The sequence below is a fragment of the Narcine bancroftii genome, chromosome 1 (genome assembly GCF_036971445.1).
Source record: "Narcine bancroftii isolate sNarBan1 chromosome 1, sNarBan1.hap1, whole genome shotgun sequence".
Classification (NCBI taxonomy): domain Eukaryota; kingdom Metazoa; phylum Chordata; class Chondrichthyes; order Torpediniformes; family Narcinidae; genus Narcine; species Narcine bancroftii.
The window spans coordinates 144,377,836-144,394,244 of NC_091469.1; the positions used below are offsets into that span (position 1 = coordinate 144,377,836).

General features: G+C 40.4%; 1 protein-coding gene across 5 annotated transcripts in view; it reads right to left on the reverse strand.

The window, feature by feature from the left end:
* The window catches only part of cep44 (centrosomal protein 44), an 81,410-nt gene that overhangs the window by 12,631 nt on the left and 52,370 nt on the right, over positions 1-16,409 (reverse strand). For all 5 annotated transcript variants that reach the window (XM_069941033.1, XM_069941012.1, XM_069941049.1 and 2 more), the window contains exons 8-10: positions 8,844-9,047; positions 7,754-7,829; positions 1,940-2,070 (exon numbers count right to left, since the gene is read on the reverse strand). In XM_069941033.1, coding sequence (XP_069797134.1) covers positions 1,940-2,070; positions 7,754-7,829; positions 8,844-9,047 — 411 coding nt within the window. The remainder of the gene's footprint in view (positions 1-1,939; positions 2,071-7,753; positions 7,830-8,843; positions 9,048-16,409) is intronic.

Sequence of the window (16,409 nt, forward strand, 5' to 3'; positions counted from 1 at the left end):
TTGCACGCTGGGATGTCTGTCCATGGCCTCGTGTACTGTCCCACCAAGATCACCCATACATTGGAGAAGCAACACCTAATTTTCCATCTGGGCACTCAGATTGCATTAACATAGTCTTCTCCAGTTTCGGCTAGCCTACTCTCCACTCTCCTTCCCTTCGTCTTCTTTCCTCCAGCTCTCCACCCCTTTCCATTCAGGAAACCTTCTTTCCTCCCCCAACTTGCTGGTGTGCTTCCCACTATTATCTCCTGCCTTTGAGACTATGCTCCTCCACCTGCCTCTCCCCCCCTACCATTTTGTAGGAACTCCTGCGACATTTTTTCATACCTTGATGAAGGGCTCAAGCCCGAAACATTGGTTATGTATCTTTGCTATACAACATACAACGTTTGACTAGGTGCAGGTCGATGGGACTAGCGGAATGATATTTCGGCACAGAGTAGAAGGGCTGTTTCTCCAGCATTGTTTTTCTTTTCCTGTTCTGCTTGTTTCCAATTTCATAAGTTGCAAGATTATCTTGTCATCGTCAAACAATTCCAGCACTATAAACGTGTGAGCAGTTATTTCCTTGAAAGTTTTGATAATATCATTGTCATTTTAAAAGTATACATCTTCTAACCTTAATATACATCTATGCTAATATTTTTTATTATGAATTCTGGTCTCATTGAGTTACAATGGATGGTTTATTGCATCTGATTGAAGACAGTTTTTAGATATACAATAGGTCCCACAAAACATGGGTGTGCATATTTACTTCTTGGATTTTGTTGCAATGACATTCATACATTTAGGCTTGCAATTCTCATGAGTCAGAGGTTAAATTTTTGCATTACTTCAGCGACAGCCTTGAGAAAAAAAATAGATCCCATTCATTCTGTTTTGAGGTGATCATAATCCAAAGGTTCCATGAAAGGCACAATTGTCACAATCTTGATATTTCCTGGTTTATTGACCAATTCTTATCCCCGGTTACAAGGCCTTCGCAAAAGTGGGCAGGAAAATTCAAATTAAAATTTTGAAAACTCTTGTTCCATTCATTTTGGAAAACAGGGTGCAGCAAAACTAGAGCCCCATGAATAATGAATAGACAGCTTGAGGAACCTCATCTAGTCTAAAGTGCAAAGGGTAGAGGCACCAAGTTCTGTGTAATTGTCAGAGACAGTTATAAGTGCCCAGGATATGGACAAACAGCTCAGTAAGGTTGCTGAATAGTGCCATAAGCAATGTGACAATATTTTGTTTTAAATCCTACTTGAATAAAAAGCAGAACGACTTTAAACAATAAGTTAGCCAAAAGCCAATGCACCTTCCTGATCTCTAGCCTACTTCAACATGTATTTGTTTGTTTCACTTCCAGTGTTTTTACACATGCCTCATATACCCATCTCATTCATAGCAAATCCTCTCACATCTGCCCTCTTTCCTCCATCATCTCCAATTGGCTGACAGGTACACGATCCTTTTTCTGGAATCCTTGGGGGACAGCATGTCCCGAATTTCAGATTTTTCCGGATTTTGGAAAGCCAGATTTAAGCACACCCGAATTGTGCTGCCGTATCTACCCCCACCCCTTCCAGTCGCGCCGCCGTCTCCCCCCTCCCCCCACTCACCGGACCAACTCACGCGGCCAGTCTCTCACCCGCCCGACTCGCGCTGCCAGTCCCTCCCCGCCCGCCCGACTCGTGCTGCCATCTCTCTCCTCACTTGCCGGATTTTGGAGCTTTCCAGATTTTAGATGTCTGGATAAAAGATTTTGTACCTGAACCATTTAACCCTTTTCTGAGAGAGTGAAATAAGGTGGAACAAAAGATTACAAACTGGCAATGTCTTGCATTATGGAGATTATTCCACTTTTGATATAAATAACCAGAATAAATGCATCAGAATGCTGCCTGGTGTAAAAAGATACAAGGAAATCTATTTCAATTTAACTTACCTTTCTGACTTCTGTCAGACTTAATGAATTGATGCTCCTTGCTCTGGGCGATTCGTCTGCTGATAACAGTGAGTTGTATCCAGATGACTGATGGCTAAGACTCTCTGGCGTCTTGACTCTCATTTCTTTATCTGTTAAGAAATATTCATCCTAAGTCAACCTCTGCCTTTTGACATGCCTATGCAAGGTCAGATACCAGACACTGATTTACAGTGAAGAGAAAAACTAGGGCAGCATTGTTTGGAGCAACAGAAGTTGCTGTAAGAGCTTCACTATGCAGTCACTTATGTCTTTTGCCAATAACTGATTGACGCTTCCTAACAAATATTGAAAAATAGAGCTATCTTCAAAATTCCAGTGATATCGTAGCATTGAGACAGGAATGATATTTTACAGAAGAAAATATCCAAGATAACTTGGTGTGCAGACAAATCACAAACCCTGAAATGCACTGTACAGCATATTAGTTATAAAGGCAAATATATTTTATATTGATGCCAAACTCTAAGATTAAACCTATCATTCCAATAATGATGAAATAAACAAGTTTTTGAGTCTCTCATATTCAAGAAACAATATTTATTTATAAAGATTAAATACTTGTCCTGCATATATACTGTTTGTCCGTATGTTTTGCATCGAAGACCGGAGCACGCTGTTTCATCGCGTTGTACTTGTGTAATCAGATGACAATAAACTTGATTTTGCATTTCCATTGTGATCAGATTCAATTTGAAAATGCAAAATCTTTTTTTTTTAAATTTGAACTTGTATACTTTATTGGACCCATAAAAATTGATGGAGAAAAATATCATCCTGCAGCATCAACGTCAATCAGGGAAGAGCAATTGTTCTTTCCTGCTCTTGGTTCATAGTTAAATGGGTCACCAAGTGAATATCTCAGTACATTTTAAATGCAGTGTACATTTCTGCTTCTTAGTTAGATTAGGCAGTTAGAGGAGGCAGTTAGAGGATCCTCTTGCTGAGGATAATTCTGCTTGCCTATAATCATTCAATCAATTATTTTAAATCTATGCCTGCTAAGGGAAATAGGTTATTGACACCCACTCTAAGCCCCTTAAGAGTTCCTTCTCAACCTCAAAAAGCAAAACAAAGCCTGGGTAATCCTTCCTCTTAGTTAAGATTTTCCAGTCCCAGTTATATTCTTGTTATTTCCATAACTGCCTCTCTGATGTAGTCATCCTTCAAATGTGGTGAATAAAGGTGCATAAAAGTACAAACCGTGAGCTTTTTTTTTCACATAGTTCTCTCACGATCTCTCTGCTCCTATTGTGAATGTCTCATCTATTAAACTTTCCAATATAGAACACTGCAGTACAGAAAACAGGCCATTTGGCCCTTCTAGTCTGTGCCAAAATATCATTCCACTAGTCACATTGACCTGCACCCAGTCTATAACCCGCCAGACCCCTCCCATCCATGTATCTATCCAATTTATTCTTAAAACTTGAGTGAGCCAGCATTTATGTCAGATGGCAGCTCATTCCACACTCACAGCACTCTCTGAGTGAAGTTCCCCCTAATGTTTCCTCTTTCACCCTAAAGCCATGTCCTCTTCTATTTATCTTTCCTAATCTAAGTGGAAAGAGCCTACTTGCATTTATCTATACCCCTCATAATTTTGTAAACCTCCATTAAATCTCCCCTCATTCTTCTATGCTTCAAGGAGTAAAGTCCTAACCTGTTTAATCTTTCCCTGTAACTCAACTCCTGAAGACCAGGCAAGACCTAGTAAATCTTCTCTGCACTTTTTCAATCTTACTGACATCCTTCCTGTAGTTAGGTAACCGGAACTGTACACAATACTCCAAATTTGGCCTCACCAATGTCTTATACAATCTTACCATAACATTCCAACTCCTGTACTCAATACTTTGATTTCTGAAGGCCAAGATGCCAAACAACCCTATCTACTTGTGACACCACTTTCAGGGAATTATATATCTGTATTCCCAGAACCCTTTGCTCCTCAGCACTCCTCAGTGCTCTACCATTTACTGTGTAGAACCGACCTTGGTTTGTCCTTCCAAAATGCAATATCTCACACTTGTCTGCATTAAATTCCATCTGTCACATTCTGGCCCATTTTTTCCAGTTGGTCCAGATTCCTCTGCAAGCTTTGAAAGTCTTCCTCACTGTCCACAACGTCACCAATCTTTGTGTCATCAGTGAACTTGCTGATCCAATTTACTACATTATCACCCAGATCATTGATATAGACAACAATGATCCCAGCAAGGTGAGGGTGGGCGGGGGAAATAAAGAATAAAATAAATGATCCTGAGACACACCACTCGTCCCAGACCTCCAGTCTGAGAAATAATAATCACTACCACTCTCTGACTTCTCCCATTCAACCAATTTCAAATCCAATTTACAACCTTAACCATTTTCACTGCTCTGGTACATGTCATCCGAGTGATTTTTTCCCCCCCTTTCCAAATGTTACATGATCCAGATTTATTTCACATCCAAATCCATACGAACTATTTTCATATATCTGTAAGCTTCTTGCTTGTGCCATTCAAGTCTAAAATCAGGTATCACTGGAAGCAGCCTTTCAGTCATCCATCCACCATTTGGTATTCAACTCCTTACTTTCTCTTAGATCTCAATTTGCTTTTCTAACTTGTCAACCAGTTGGGACATTTGTCAAAAGCCCCGATGAAGTCCATTTCGACAACATCAACAATGTTAAATCTCATTGAATTTTTTGGGCAAGGCCAATCACTGGGAGCAGCAAAATGACCATCTACTCAAGCCACAGTGATGGTCTTGCATTGGAATATTTTTCAGAAATTGTCTATCCACATGGTGTAGGCTAACTGGCTCGGAGTTACTCATTTAACCCTTTCCGAACACGAAGGAATTCCAACAGCGATTTGTCACATTCCTGCAGCTGAAAAAGATTGGAAAATGACAGTTGAAGTTTCCACTTTTTCCTTTCTTGTTTGACCTCAGCTGTTCAAAGAACAGGGAGAAAGGAGACTGTTGTGCTCCTTTTATCTCGAATAACTTGTAGATGAGAGAAAAACAAAAAATAAAATTTAATTTCTTAGACCCAGTTTCACATTTTTTTCTTTTTTTTCCCCCAGATGCCATCATTCTTTCTAGTTGTCCCCTTTTCTCTGTAAATCGAAGTATCAGTTCCTGAAATGTCCAGTTCTTAAGAGATGTCACTGGTTTGAAAGAATAGCTCTGCATGTCTTTGTTACCAACCTGAAAACATGTGCTGCCACCTTCAAGGACTTGTACACCAATGTCTCTCGGTTCCTCAATATTCCCTGGGATTCAACTATGCATTGGGTATCTTTTCCCCTTGTTTAACCTCTGAAAATATCACTTCACACTTATCAGAATTAGGTTCTAACTCTGTACAGCTGCCAAGTGCCCAAACCTGTGACGATGTGGTCCAACTGCTCTCTATTTCCAGGCAGTTGTGACTCCATTTCACATTTATTATTCCCTTTTTCAGTTACCATTTTAAGTGAAAGGCTGGAAATCTGTTTTCATATATCAGTGAAAATTTTTCTTCTGATTTGATTTTGGGGAGATGTACAAGAAGCTCCATTTGTTCGTATAAAGTTATATTCTCTCATCCCAACAGATACAAGGTGACTTCTGCATGTTCTGTCGAAGACTAATAAGCGTTCATGAATTGGAATATATTTGAAAATTAACTAGAGTTTTCTGAAGATGTAATAAATTTTATGATTTTTCAGATTTATTGTCAGAGTACATATATGACATCACATACAACCCTGAGATTCTTTTTCCTATGGGCAAGGCAGAATTACCACTTATTGGTAGTGCAAAAAAAAAACTGTACTTAAGGTACACGGCAAGAAAAAAAAAATCAATGAAGTGCAAAAGTAAAAGTCCTTAAATGAGTTTGTTGTGGAGGAGTCTGATGGTGGAGGGGTAGCAGCTGTTCTCGAACTTGGTGGTGCAAGTCTTGTGGCACCAATACCTCCTTCCTGATGGTAGTAGCGAGAACAGATTATGTGCTGGGTGATATGGATCTTGATGATTGCTGCTGCTCTCTGACAGCAGCATTCCCTGTAGATGTAGGTGAGGAATTTATGCCTGTGATGTCCTGAGTTGTGTTCACTATCTTTTGCAGGGCTTTACACTCAGGGATATTGGTTTCCCCATGCCAGACCATGACGTAGACAGTCAGCACACTTTTCACCACACTTCTGTAGAGAGTCGCCAAGGTTTCCAATGCCATTCCTGAGGAAGTTGAGGTGCAACCCATTTGTATTGGGTCCAGGAAAGATCCTCCAAGGTAGAGACAACAAGATCTTTAATTTGCTCACCCTCGCCACTTCTATCCCCCAATGATCACTAAATTGTACACCTCCGCTTTTCTCTTCCTGAAGTCAATAATCAGCTCCTTGGTTTTGATGACACAGTGAATATAAGGTTGTTATGGGTGCACCATTCAGCAAAGTTTTCAATCTCCCTCCTTTATACTGACTCTTCACCCATTCTTTATACAATCCTCAACCGTGGTATTGTCAGCGAATTTGTAGATAATAAACAAACACGGAGGATATAGATAGTGTGCTTGGATTTCTTGAAAGCAGACTGTTCAGATGCCACATAAATTTTACTGCACAGGATAGAACTGCAGAGTTGGCATTATCCACCGGCATGGTGAGAGGAAAGTGGCTAATTTAACACCAAACAGTCAACATGAATGAATTATTTTTGAACAGGCAATTTGTATCTAGTGGGGTGCCACAGGGATCCATGCTGAGTCTTCAATTATTTACACTCAGCATTAATGACTTGGCCTAGTACATGCAGTTTTCATCTCCCTATTTGAGAAAAAAAATGCTTGCATTTGGTACTGAGAAAGATTCTTTGAATTAAAGGGGTGGTGAAGAATGGCTGAGGAGGTTAGGCCTGTAATTGCACTAATTTACCACAGCTTACAAACAAGAATATACTCACTTGTTTCTTTCACCACACCATAACGCCAACTTCCTTTTATTTTTCACTAGACACAACAGTGTATTCTTCAACTCCCAAACACCACCCAGCCAAACTCTGACCTTCTCAATGGCTCACTGTCACATGGATGATCTTAACATTCTCATTCTCCTCCTCCTGCATCTGAGATTCATCACCTGTACACCTGTATACTGACAATTAATACACAACGCATCTGCACTATTACCCCCCACACATGGTATCGCTTACGTCATCAGTGGTGGCTGGCACCGGTCCCAACTGAGGTAAGTAGGTGGTCACGACAAGCCTACATTAAGAAGAAATGAGAGGTGACCTTTGTGAAACATAAGATTTCGAGGGAGACTGAGAATAGATGCTGAGAATAATGTTTCCCCTGGTGGAGCTATCTAGAACCAGACAGCAACATTTCAGAATAAGGGGTTAACCATTTCAGACAGAAAAGCAAGAATTTCTTCACTCACGACATGAATCTAGTGTTGCCTGAGAGCTAAGGAGGTACAAGTATATTCAAGATGGAGACTGACAACATTTAAAATACAAAGTAGCCAATGGTTATGGGGAGAGAGTGGGACCAGTATTGCCAAGACCAAAGATCGGATCTGCTATGATTATACAGAGTGCTGGAGTCGGTTCAAGGGTTCAATTGACTCTGCTATCTGTTTGTTATTTTTCACAAACTATCCATTGACCTTGTCCCACTAGTTACCTTTTCACCTCAGAACCCATAAATAGGAGTGAAAGTAAATCATCCTCAATCCTGAAAGGATGCCTCAGAAAAAAGATAATTCTTTAAATTTTACAATAACAGCTTACCTGAAGAGTTACGGCTTGTTATTTGACATAAGGTATATTCACTATTCTCATTAATGGAACCAGAAGGCAAATCATTCTGGAGATGAACAGAGAAAAATGACGCAGTAAATTGAAAACAATTATAAACAAATGCGAAAATGCTTTTGTGGTTCAGCTATTACTGATTTGCTTAATAGGAATTTTTACTGAAAGTTAATGAAAGAATTATGAAATGATCATCCCAGTGGAGGAGGCTGCATGCTTTAAGAATTATTAAAATATGTTTCATTATGATATTTAATATGTAAGACATATATTAGTACATGCCATAGATTAATGGTTCCACGGTTATATAAAAATCTGCCACTGTTCCAACTAATTTTTACATTTCTTCATTTATTTTTAAATTTCAGTTAAAATTCAGCCATCCCTGCTTATGCCTGCTCTCTGAAAGTGTGATCGTTTTCTCAAACATCATTCATCTTCTTTGATTCAGTGAACATCACAAACCAAGATATACATTTGTTTGAAGCATACTAAATTTTGGTTTGAAAAACAGCAAAAACATCAAATATAAAGGATTCTTGTCTTTTAACAATACTTTTTCTACAAATAAAATTATTCATGTGTTGCTATGGCACAATGTCAGTTATACCATGAAATAGGTCTTTAATACTACTTAAAAATTGCACTTCTTTAGATGGGAATAACAAATAAATTTTTAACAAGATATGGAAAGGAATAAGATACTTGTGTAGCAAATATTGGATGATTCCATTTCAAGAATAAGCATGACTCCAGAAATCGACAATGTAATCACGTTCTTGTCCAATGCTTTGGGATTTGCAGATAAGCAAAAGCCAGTAAATAGATATGGGCTAATGTTAACAGCAAAAACAAAAACTTAAGCCAGGGAACAGCTGAACAACAGCAGGGATTTCTAGTGAGCTATCTTCAATTGGCATCAATAGCTCAGGCTGAAGAAATCCAGGGAGATGGGAAGATGTTAAGAATATTCAAACTGTAAAAGTAGCGCTGTCTTTGGCTGAACAGCCAGCCGACAGACTTATGCTGACAAACAAGGCAGGTCCAAAATTAAACTCTGACTCACCTTATTGGAACGTAGCAACAGCTGAGTTTCCAACAGTACAACACGGCTCAACAGATTGTTCCAATCCCTTGCATCTATAATCACTTTGCCAGCTGTGGCACATTCTAAAGCTTGCAGTTTACTCTGTATCACATCCAATACCTGGAGCTTCTCCTGACATTCGGCAATCTGCTGCTTAAGCATGGTAATCTCCAGTGCCTGTGACTGTTAACCAAGGAACAACTAGATTAACATTTAAAAGTCCAATGTTTTTTTAAGGGTGGTCATGGTTTAAAATGCAATTACACTTCCTCTCCAAGGCTGGTATAGACAAATACAAAAGCAATGCTTGAAATACAAGTATATGGATAGGAAAGATTTAGATCAGACATTTTCAATCTTTTTCGGCTATGGCCCCCTTAGGACTCAGCTCAAAGGTTATGGGGCCCCTTTCCTGTGAAGCAGTCAGGTTTTGGTTTCTTAAAAAAAAACCCAAATATTTATGCTATACGAGGGGAAAATAAAACAAGGCTTTTACTTAAATGTGCAATGGCCCCCCTGGGAGGCCACAGGGCCCTTATTGAGAATGACTGGTTTAAAGGGTTATGAGTCAAATGTAGGCAAATTGGATATCTTGGGTAGATAACTCGATTGGCATGGACATATTGGACTGTAGGACCTGTTTCTGTCCTGTAAAAATCTATGACACTTCAACACCAAGCTCCAGGATCAAAACTAGACTTACTTGCTTCCATTTACTGGGCTGAATGAGGGCACTCAAGGAGTCTGCAATGAGGTAGTTTGGTGGACGATAATGCTGGGACTGTGTGACAGCTATGCATAGAGAGTGGGCAAAAGGTGTAATTTTGATTGATGCTATAATACTGCCATGTTGAATGTTACTATTCAGGGTTATAACATGATTCCTGAATTCAGTGAGCCCACGCACATAATAAAAACCATGCTGCCTTACAAAATGAGATGCACACCATTTGAAACGGAAACATAACTACTGCTGCCTGGTCATCCTAGCAACAATCAGAACAACTGGTAAGATATCTGGCAGCCTGGTGTATTTCATTAAAAGAAAACTTCACCTTACATGTTGTAGATAGCTGAAGAGGAGAAAAGAACAACCCCCTGTGTAGACACGAATGATTCAATCTTATCACAAGCCTAATTCCACATTCACCATCATAAGAAAACACAAGGTAATGAGAAGTCCCAAGAGTCTCTCCCAGCGAGCCTGCTCTGCCATTCAATTGGATCATAGGTGATCTGGTCGTGGACTCAACTCAACACAGCCTACCTGCCATTTCCACATAACCCTTAATTCCCCTGCTGTGTCAATATCTATCTAACTGTATCTCAAATATATTTAGTGAAGCAGCCTCTACTGCTTCCTTGGGCAGAAAATTCCAGATCTACTTCTCTTTGGGAAAAGCAGTTCCTCCTCATCTCCATCCTACATCTACTCCTCAGAATCTTGAGGCGATATCCCTTAATCCTAGTCTCACTTACCAGTGGAAACTAGTTTCTTGCCTCTACCTTATCTATCCCTTTCACAATTTTACATGTTTCTATGAAAAGACATTGAGTTGTTCAAGGCCTCAGCCATTTGCACTTTACCCAATTTTATTCCCTTCTCATTTTCCAAGGGATCTTTCACTTTAGCCATCTTTTCCACTCGATATAAAATCTTCGATGTTTTTATATTTTGTGCTAGTTTACTTTGATAGCAGATATTTGTAATAAGCACAGGGTTGTGATTGTGGGAGATACTAATTTTCCAAATATAGATTGGGAAACCCATTCTATGAAAGGGCAGGATGGATTGGAGTTTGCAAAATGTGTGCAGCATAGTTTTTTTTGACAGCAATGCATAGAGGTACCAACTAGAGAAGGGGCAGTGTTGGATCTATTGTTAGGGAATAAGATAGGTCAGGTGACGGAGGTATGTGTTGGAGAGCACTTCAGGTCCAGGGAACATAGTGCTATTAGCTTCAATGTAATGATGGAAGGGGATAATAGGTCAGGGCTTAGGGTTAAGGTTTTCGATTGGTGAAAAGCGAGATTTGAGGAGATGCAAAAGGATTTACAAGGAATGGAATGATTTGTTTCATGGGCAGGATGTAAAAGAGAAATGGAGGTCTTAAACAAAATCTTTATGTTCCTGTTACATTAAAAGGCAGGGTCAAAAGTTTGAAAGAGCCATGGTTTTAAAAAAAAAAAGAGGGAGACCTACAATAAATATAAGAAACAAGGAATAAAGGAGATGTTCAGAGAATACATTGAATGTAAAAAGAATTGTAAGACATTAGAAAAGCTAAAAGGTACGAGGTGGCGATAGGAAGCAGGGTAAAAATAAATCCAAAGGGTTTCTACAAATATATAATTAGTAAAAGGAGAGTGAGGGATAAAATTGGTCCCTTAAAGAATCAGAGCGAACAACTGTGAAGAGCCAAAAGAGATGGGGGAGATCTCAAACAATTTATTTTCTTCGGTATTCACTAAGGAGAAGGACATTGAATTGTGCAGGGTAAAGGAAGCAAAGAGGGTAATTATGGAGACTATAGTGATTAAGAAAAAGGAAATACTGGAGCTTTTGAAGCATATAAAGGTGGACAAGTCTCCAGGTCCAGATGGGATTTTCCCCAAGACTTTGAGAGAAGTTAGTGAGGAAATAGCAGAGGTCTGACAGTGATTTTTCATGTCATTGGAGATGGGTAGAGTGCCGGAGGATTGGCGTATTGCACATGTGGTTCCTTTGTTTAAAAAGGGTTTGAGGAGCAAGTCTAGCAATTATAGACCTGTAAGTTAGACATCTGTAGTAGGTAAATTAATGGAAAGTGTTCTTAGAGATAGTATATTTAAGTATCTGGAGAAACAGGGTCTGATCAGGAACAATCAACATAGATTTGTGCGTGGAAGGTCATGCTTGACCAATCTTGTTGAATTTTTTGAAGAGGTGACTAGGAATGTTGATGAGAGCAGTGGATGTTGTCTATATGGACTTCAGTAAGGCCTTCGATAAGTTCCGCATGGAATGTTAGTTAGAAAGGTCCAGTCGTTAGGTATTAATTCTGAGATAGTCAAATGGATTCAACAGTGTCTGGAAGGGAGGTGCCAGAGAGTCGTAGTGGATAACTGTTTGTCAGGCTGGAGGCCGGTGACAAGGGTGTGCCTCAGGAATCTGTATTGGGTCCATTGCTGTTTGTCGTATACAAGAATGATCTGGATGATGGGGTGGTAAATTGGATTAGTAAATATACAGATGATACTAAAATAGGTGGAATTGTGGATTGCAGAGGAATTTTGACTGCTTAGAAGAGTGGGCTGAAAGATGCCAGATGGATTTTAATGCTGATAAGTGTGAAAAGCTTCATTTTGGTAGGAATAATCAAAACAGGACATACATAGTAAATGGAGGGCATTGAGGAATGCAGTGGAGCAGAAAGATCGAGAAATAATGGTGCATCGTTCCCTGAAGGTAGAATCTCATGTGGACAGGGCGGTGAAGAAGGCTTTGGTATGCTGGCCTTTATAAATCCATGCATAGAATACAGGAGTTGGGAAGTGATGTTGAGACTGTTCAAAGCATTGGTGAGGTCAAATTTAGAGTTCTGTATGTAGTTCTGGTCACCAAATTAGAGGAAGGATATCAACAAGGTAGGGAGAGTGCAGAGAAGATTTACGAAAATGTTACCTGGGTTTCAGAATTTAGATTATCAAAGAAAGATTGAGCAAATTAGGTGTTTATTCTTTGGAGCGTAGAAGGTTGAGAAGGGACTTGATAGAGGTATTTAAGATTCTGAGAGGGATAGATAGAGTTGATGTGGATTGGCATTTTCAATTGCGAGTAGGAGAGATTGAAACAAGAGGTCATGAGTTAAGAGATAAGGGGCAAAAGTTTAGAACACAAGGCAGAACTTCTTTTCTCAGAGAGTGGTGGCTATGTGGAATGAGCTTCCGAGAGATGTAGTGGTAGCAGGGTCAATTTTGTCATTTAAGGAAAAATTGGATAGGTATATGGATGGGAGGGGAATGAAAGGTTAAGGGCAAGGTACAGGTAGGTTGGGCAAGAGGAGAGTATTTAGCTCGATGCGGACTAGAAGGGCCAAAATGGCCTATTTCCATGCTGTAATCAAATACTAGAGCGCATCGGATGTCCCCCAAAGTTCCTCAACATGATTATCCAACTGCACGAAAACCAACAAGGTCGGGTCAGATACAGCAATGAGCTCTCTGAACCCTTCTCCATTAACAATGGCATGAAGCAAGGCTGTGTTCTCGCACCAACCCTCTTTTCAATCTTCTTCAGCATGATGCTGAACCAAGCCATGAAAGACCTCAACAATGAAGACGCTGTTTACATCCGGTACCGCACGGATGGCAGTCTCTTCAATCTGAGGCGCCTGCATGCTCACACCAAGACACAAGAGAAACTTGTCCATGAACTACTCTTTGCAGACGATGCCGCTTTAGTTGCCCATTCAGAGCCAGCTCTTCAGCGCTTGACGTCCTGTTTTGCAGAAACTGCCAAAATGTTTGGCCTGGAAGTCAGCCTGAAGAAAACTGAGGTCCTCCATCAGCCAGCTCCCCACCATGACTACCAGCCCCCCCACATCTCCATCGGGCACACAAAACTCAAAACGGTCAACCAGTTTACCTATCTCGGCTGCACCATTTCATCAGACGCAAGGATCGACAATGAGATAGACAACAGACTCGCCAAGGCAAATAGCGCCTTTGGAAGACTACACAAAAGAGTCTGGAAAAACAACCAACTGAAAAACCTCACAAAGATAAGCGTATACAGAGCCGTTGTCATACCCACACTCCTGTTCGGCTCCGAATCATGGGTCCTCTACCGGCATCACCTACGGCTCCTAGAACTCTTCCACCAGCGTTGTCTCCGCTCCATCAACATCCATTGGAGCGCTTTCGTCCCTAACGTCGAAGTACTCGAGATGGCAGAGGTCGACAGCATCGAGTCCACGCTGCAGAAGATCCAGCTGCGCTGGGTGGGTCACGTCTCCAGAATGGAGGACCATCGCCTTCCCAAGATCGTGTTATATGGTGAGCTCTCCACTGGCCACCGTGACAGAGATGCACCAAAGAAAAGGTACAAGGACTGCCTAAAGAAATCTCTTGGTGCCTGCCACATTGACCACCGCCAGTGGGCTGATCTCGCCTCAAACCGTGCATCTTGCCACCTCACAGATTGGCGGGCAGCAACCTCCTTTGAAGAAGACCGCAGAGACCACCTCACTGACAAAAGGCAAAGGAGGAAAAACCCAACACCCAACCCCAACCAACCAATTTTCCCCTGCAACCGCGTCTGCCTGTCCCGCATCGGACTTGTCAGCCACAAACGAGCCTGCAGCTGACGTGGACTTTTACCCCCTCCATAAATCTTCGTCTGCGAAGCCAAGCCAAAGAAGAAGAAAAGAATCGTTTTATGGTTTGATGATTATCTTTCCTTTCTCTGTTGTTCATTGTTGCTTTTTTTTAAATTCCAATCTTTCACACTACTCTTGGCAATTTTGTAATTATGAGCTTTTAATTTTGATGCCTTCCCTTATTTCTTTAGTTGTCCAAGGCTGGCTCTCCTTTCCATTACTGTCCGTGCTTATAAAAGGAATATAGTTTTGATGAGTACTGTAAAATATATCTTTGAAAGACTTCCACTTTTTTGACATTCAATTGTTTAATCACTATGTTCTCAGTCTATGCTCCCCGTTAATCCCCTCGTCTCCTTTATTGAGGCAAAATTATGCAGGACTAAGCTTGAACTATTGCACTCTCTATTTGTAGGAGTGCCTTTGACACTGCCATTGAAACAAAAGAACTCTTGATCATATTACATGTCGGGATAAATTAATTAATTAATCTCCCTATTTGCAATCTTCCCCTGCTTTTCACAAATTTTGGCTGTAGCAAGATCATGACACCATGCTAGCACATAAGAAATAGGAGAAGCCCGTCGAGTCTGCTCCACCATTCAATGAGATTGTGGCTGATCTGATGATAGGCTCATCTCCACCTACTTGCCTTTCCCTCATATCCCTCAATACCCCAACTTTGTTAAAATAAAAATAAATAATTGAAAAATAAAATCATGGGTTCACAAGGAATGCAGAGATGATAATCACAACACACAGGATGTCTGCAAACTCTCTGGATAGCCTGGTGCCAAGATCATGCCAAATTCAACCATACTGTTGGCAGGCAATTTAGCAAGAATCCTTGTGCCTGAAGAATTTTGTCACGCATGCTTGCTTTCTCCTACAAGTTGTTCCACTGAACTCGTGCACAACATTCCTTTCTGATGAGCTGGCATCTGGACAACCTTTTTCTCTGCTCCAATTGTAAACCGTTCAACTCAATGCCTCATAGAGAATAGTAATACCTAAACCTTGCAGAGAAGGTTGGTCTTGAGGAGGATTTGGAATGACACCCTTCAGCTTCAGCTCTGTGCTGGCAACACATGTCACAATGCCAGACAGCACCACCTAAGGAAGGATACTGTTGCTCTTGAGAGGTGCAATGAAGGTATGACTAGATGGACTAGGCTTATACACATTGGAATTTAGAAGACTGAGAAGGGATCTTTTTTGAGATATATAAAATTCTGACAGAACTCCACAGGTTAGATGCAGGAAGAATGTTCCCAATGTTGGGGAAGTCCAGAACAAGGGGTCACCTTTGTTGAGAAGTAAGTCATTTAGAACTGAGATAAGGAGAACATTTTTCAGAGAGTTGGGAACGTGTGGAACACTTTCCAATAGAATATCAGAGGCCAGTTTATTAGATATATTCAAAAGATGTGGCCCTATTGGCTAAAGGATCAAGGAGTACGGAGAAAAATCAGGAATATTGAAGTTGGATGATCAGTCATGATCATATTGAATAGTGCAGCAGTCTCTTTCCCCATTTCCCCAGGAGTCTAAAATTAGAGGGCATATTTAAGATGAAATTGGAAAGATTTAAAATGCTATAGACAGGTAACTTTTCCAAAGGCTGGTAGGTACATGGAATGAGCTGCAAGAGGAAGTGGTAGAGGAAGTTTAGAAAGCATTTAAACAAGTGCATGAATAATAAAGGTTGAGAGAGATATTGGCCAAACATTGGCAAATGCGATTAGCTTAGGTCGACAACTTGGCCAGCATGGATAAAATGGGCTGAAGGGCCTGTTTCCATACTGTAACACAATGACCTGAGGACATCATTCTACTTCTCCACCTCACATTTTTATAATGCATCATGAAGTCTTTTCATTCTGGTTATTGTTTATTTCTATTCATCCAATCCCATCTAAAGCCTCAATATAAAATTATCTTGTAATTTCTCATACCATTGATTTCTCCAAATCTCTTTCTGTATCTTATGTCTTCTGTTATGACCAGCATCTGGTGAATGTATTATGTACCCTTTTTGCTCATCATCCTTCTTATTGAGTTATATGGCATAGAACATGCCCTTCAGCCCAACTTGTCCAAGCCAACCAAGTTGGCACTCTGGGCAAAGCCCATTTGTCTGTATTCTTCGAAGCTCTTCCATAAATCTGTCCAAATGCCTTTGTAA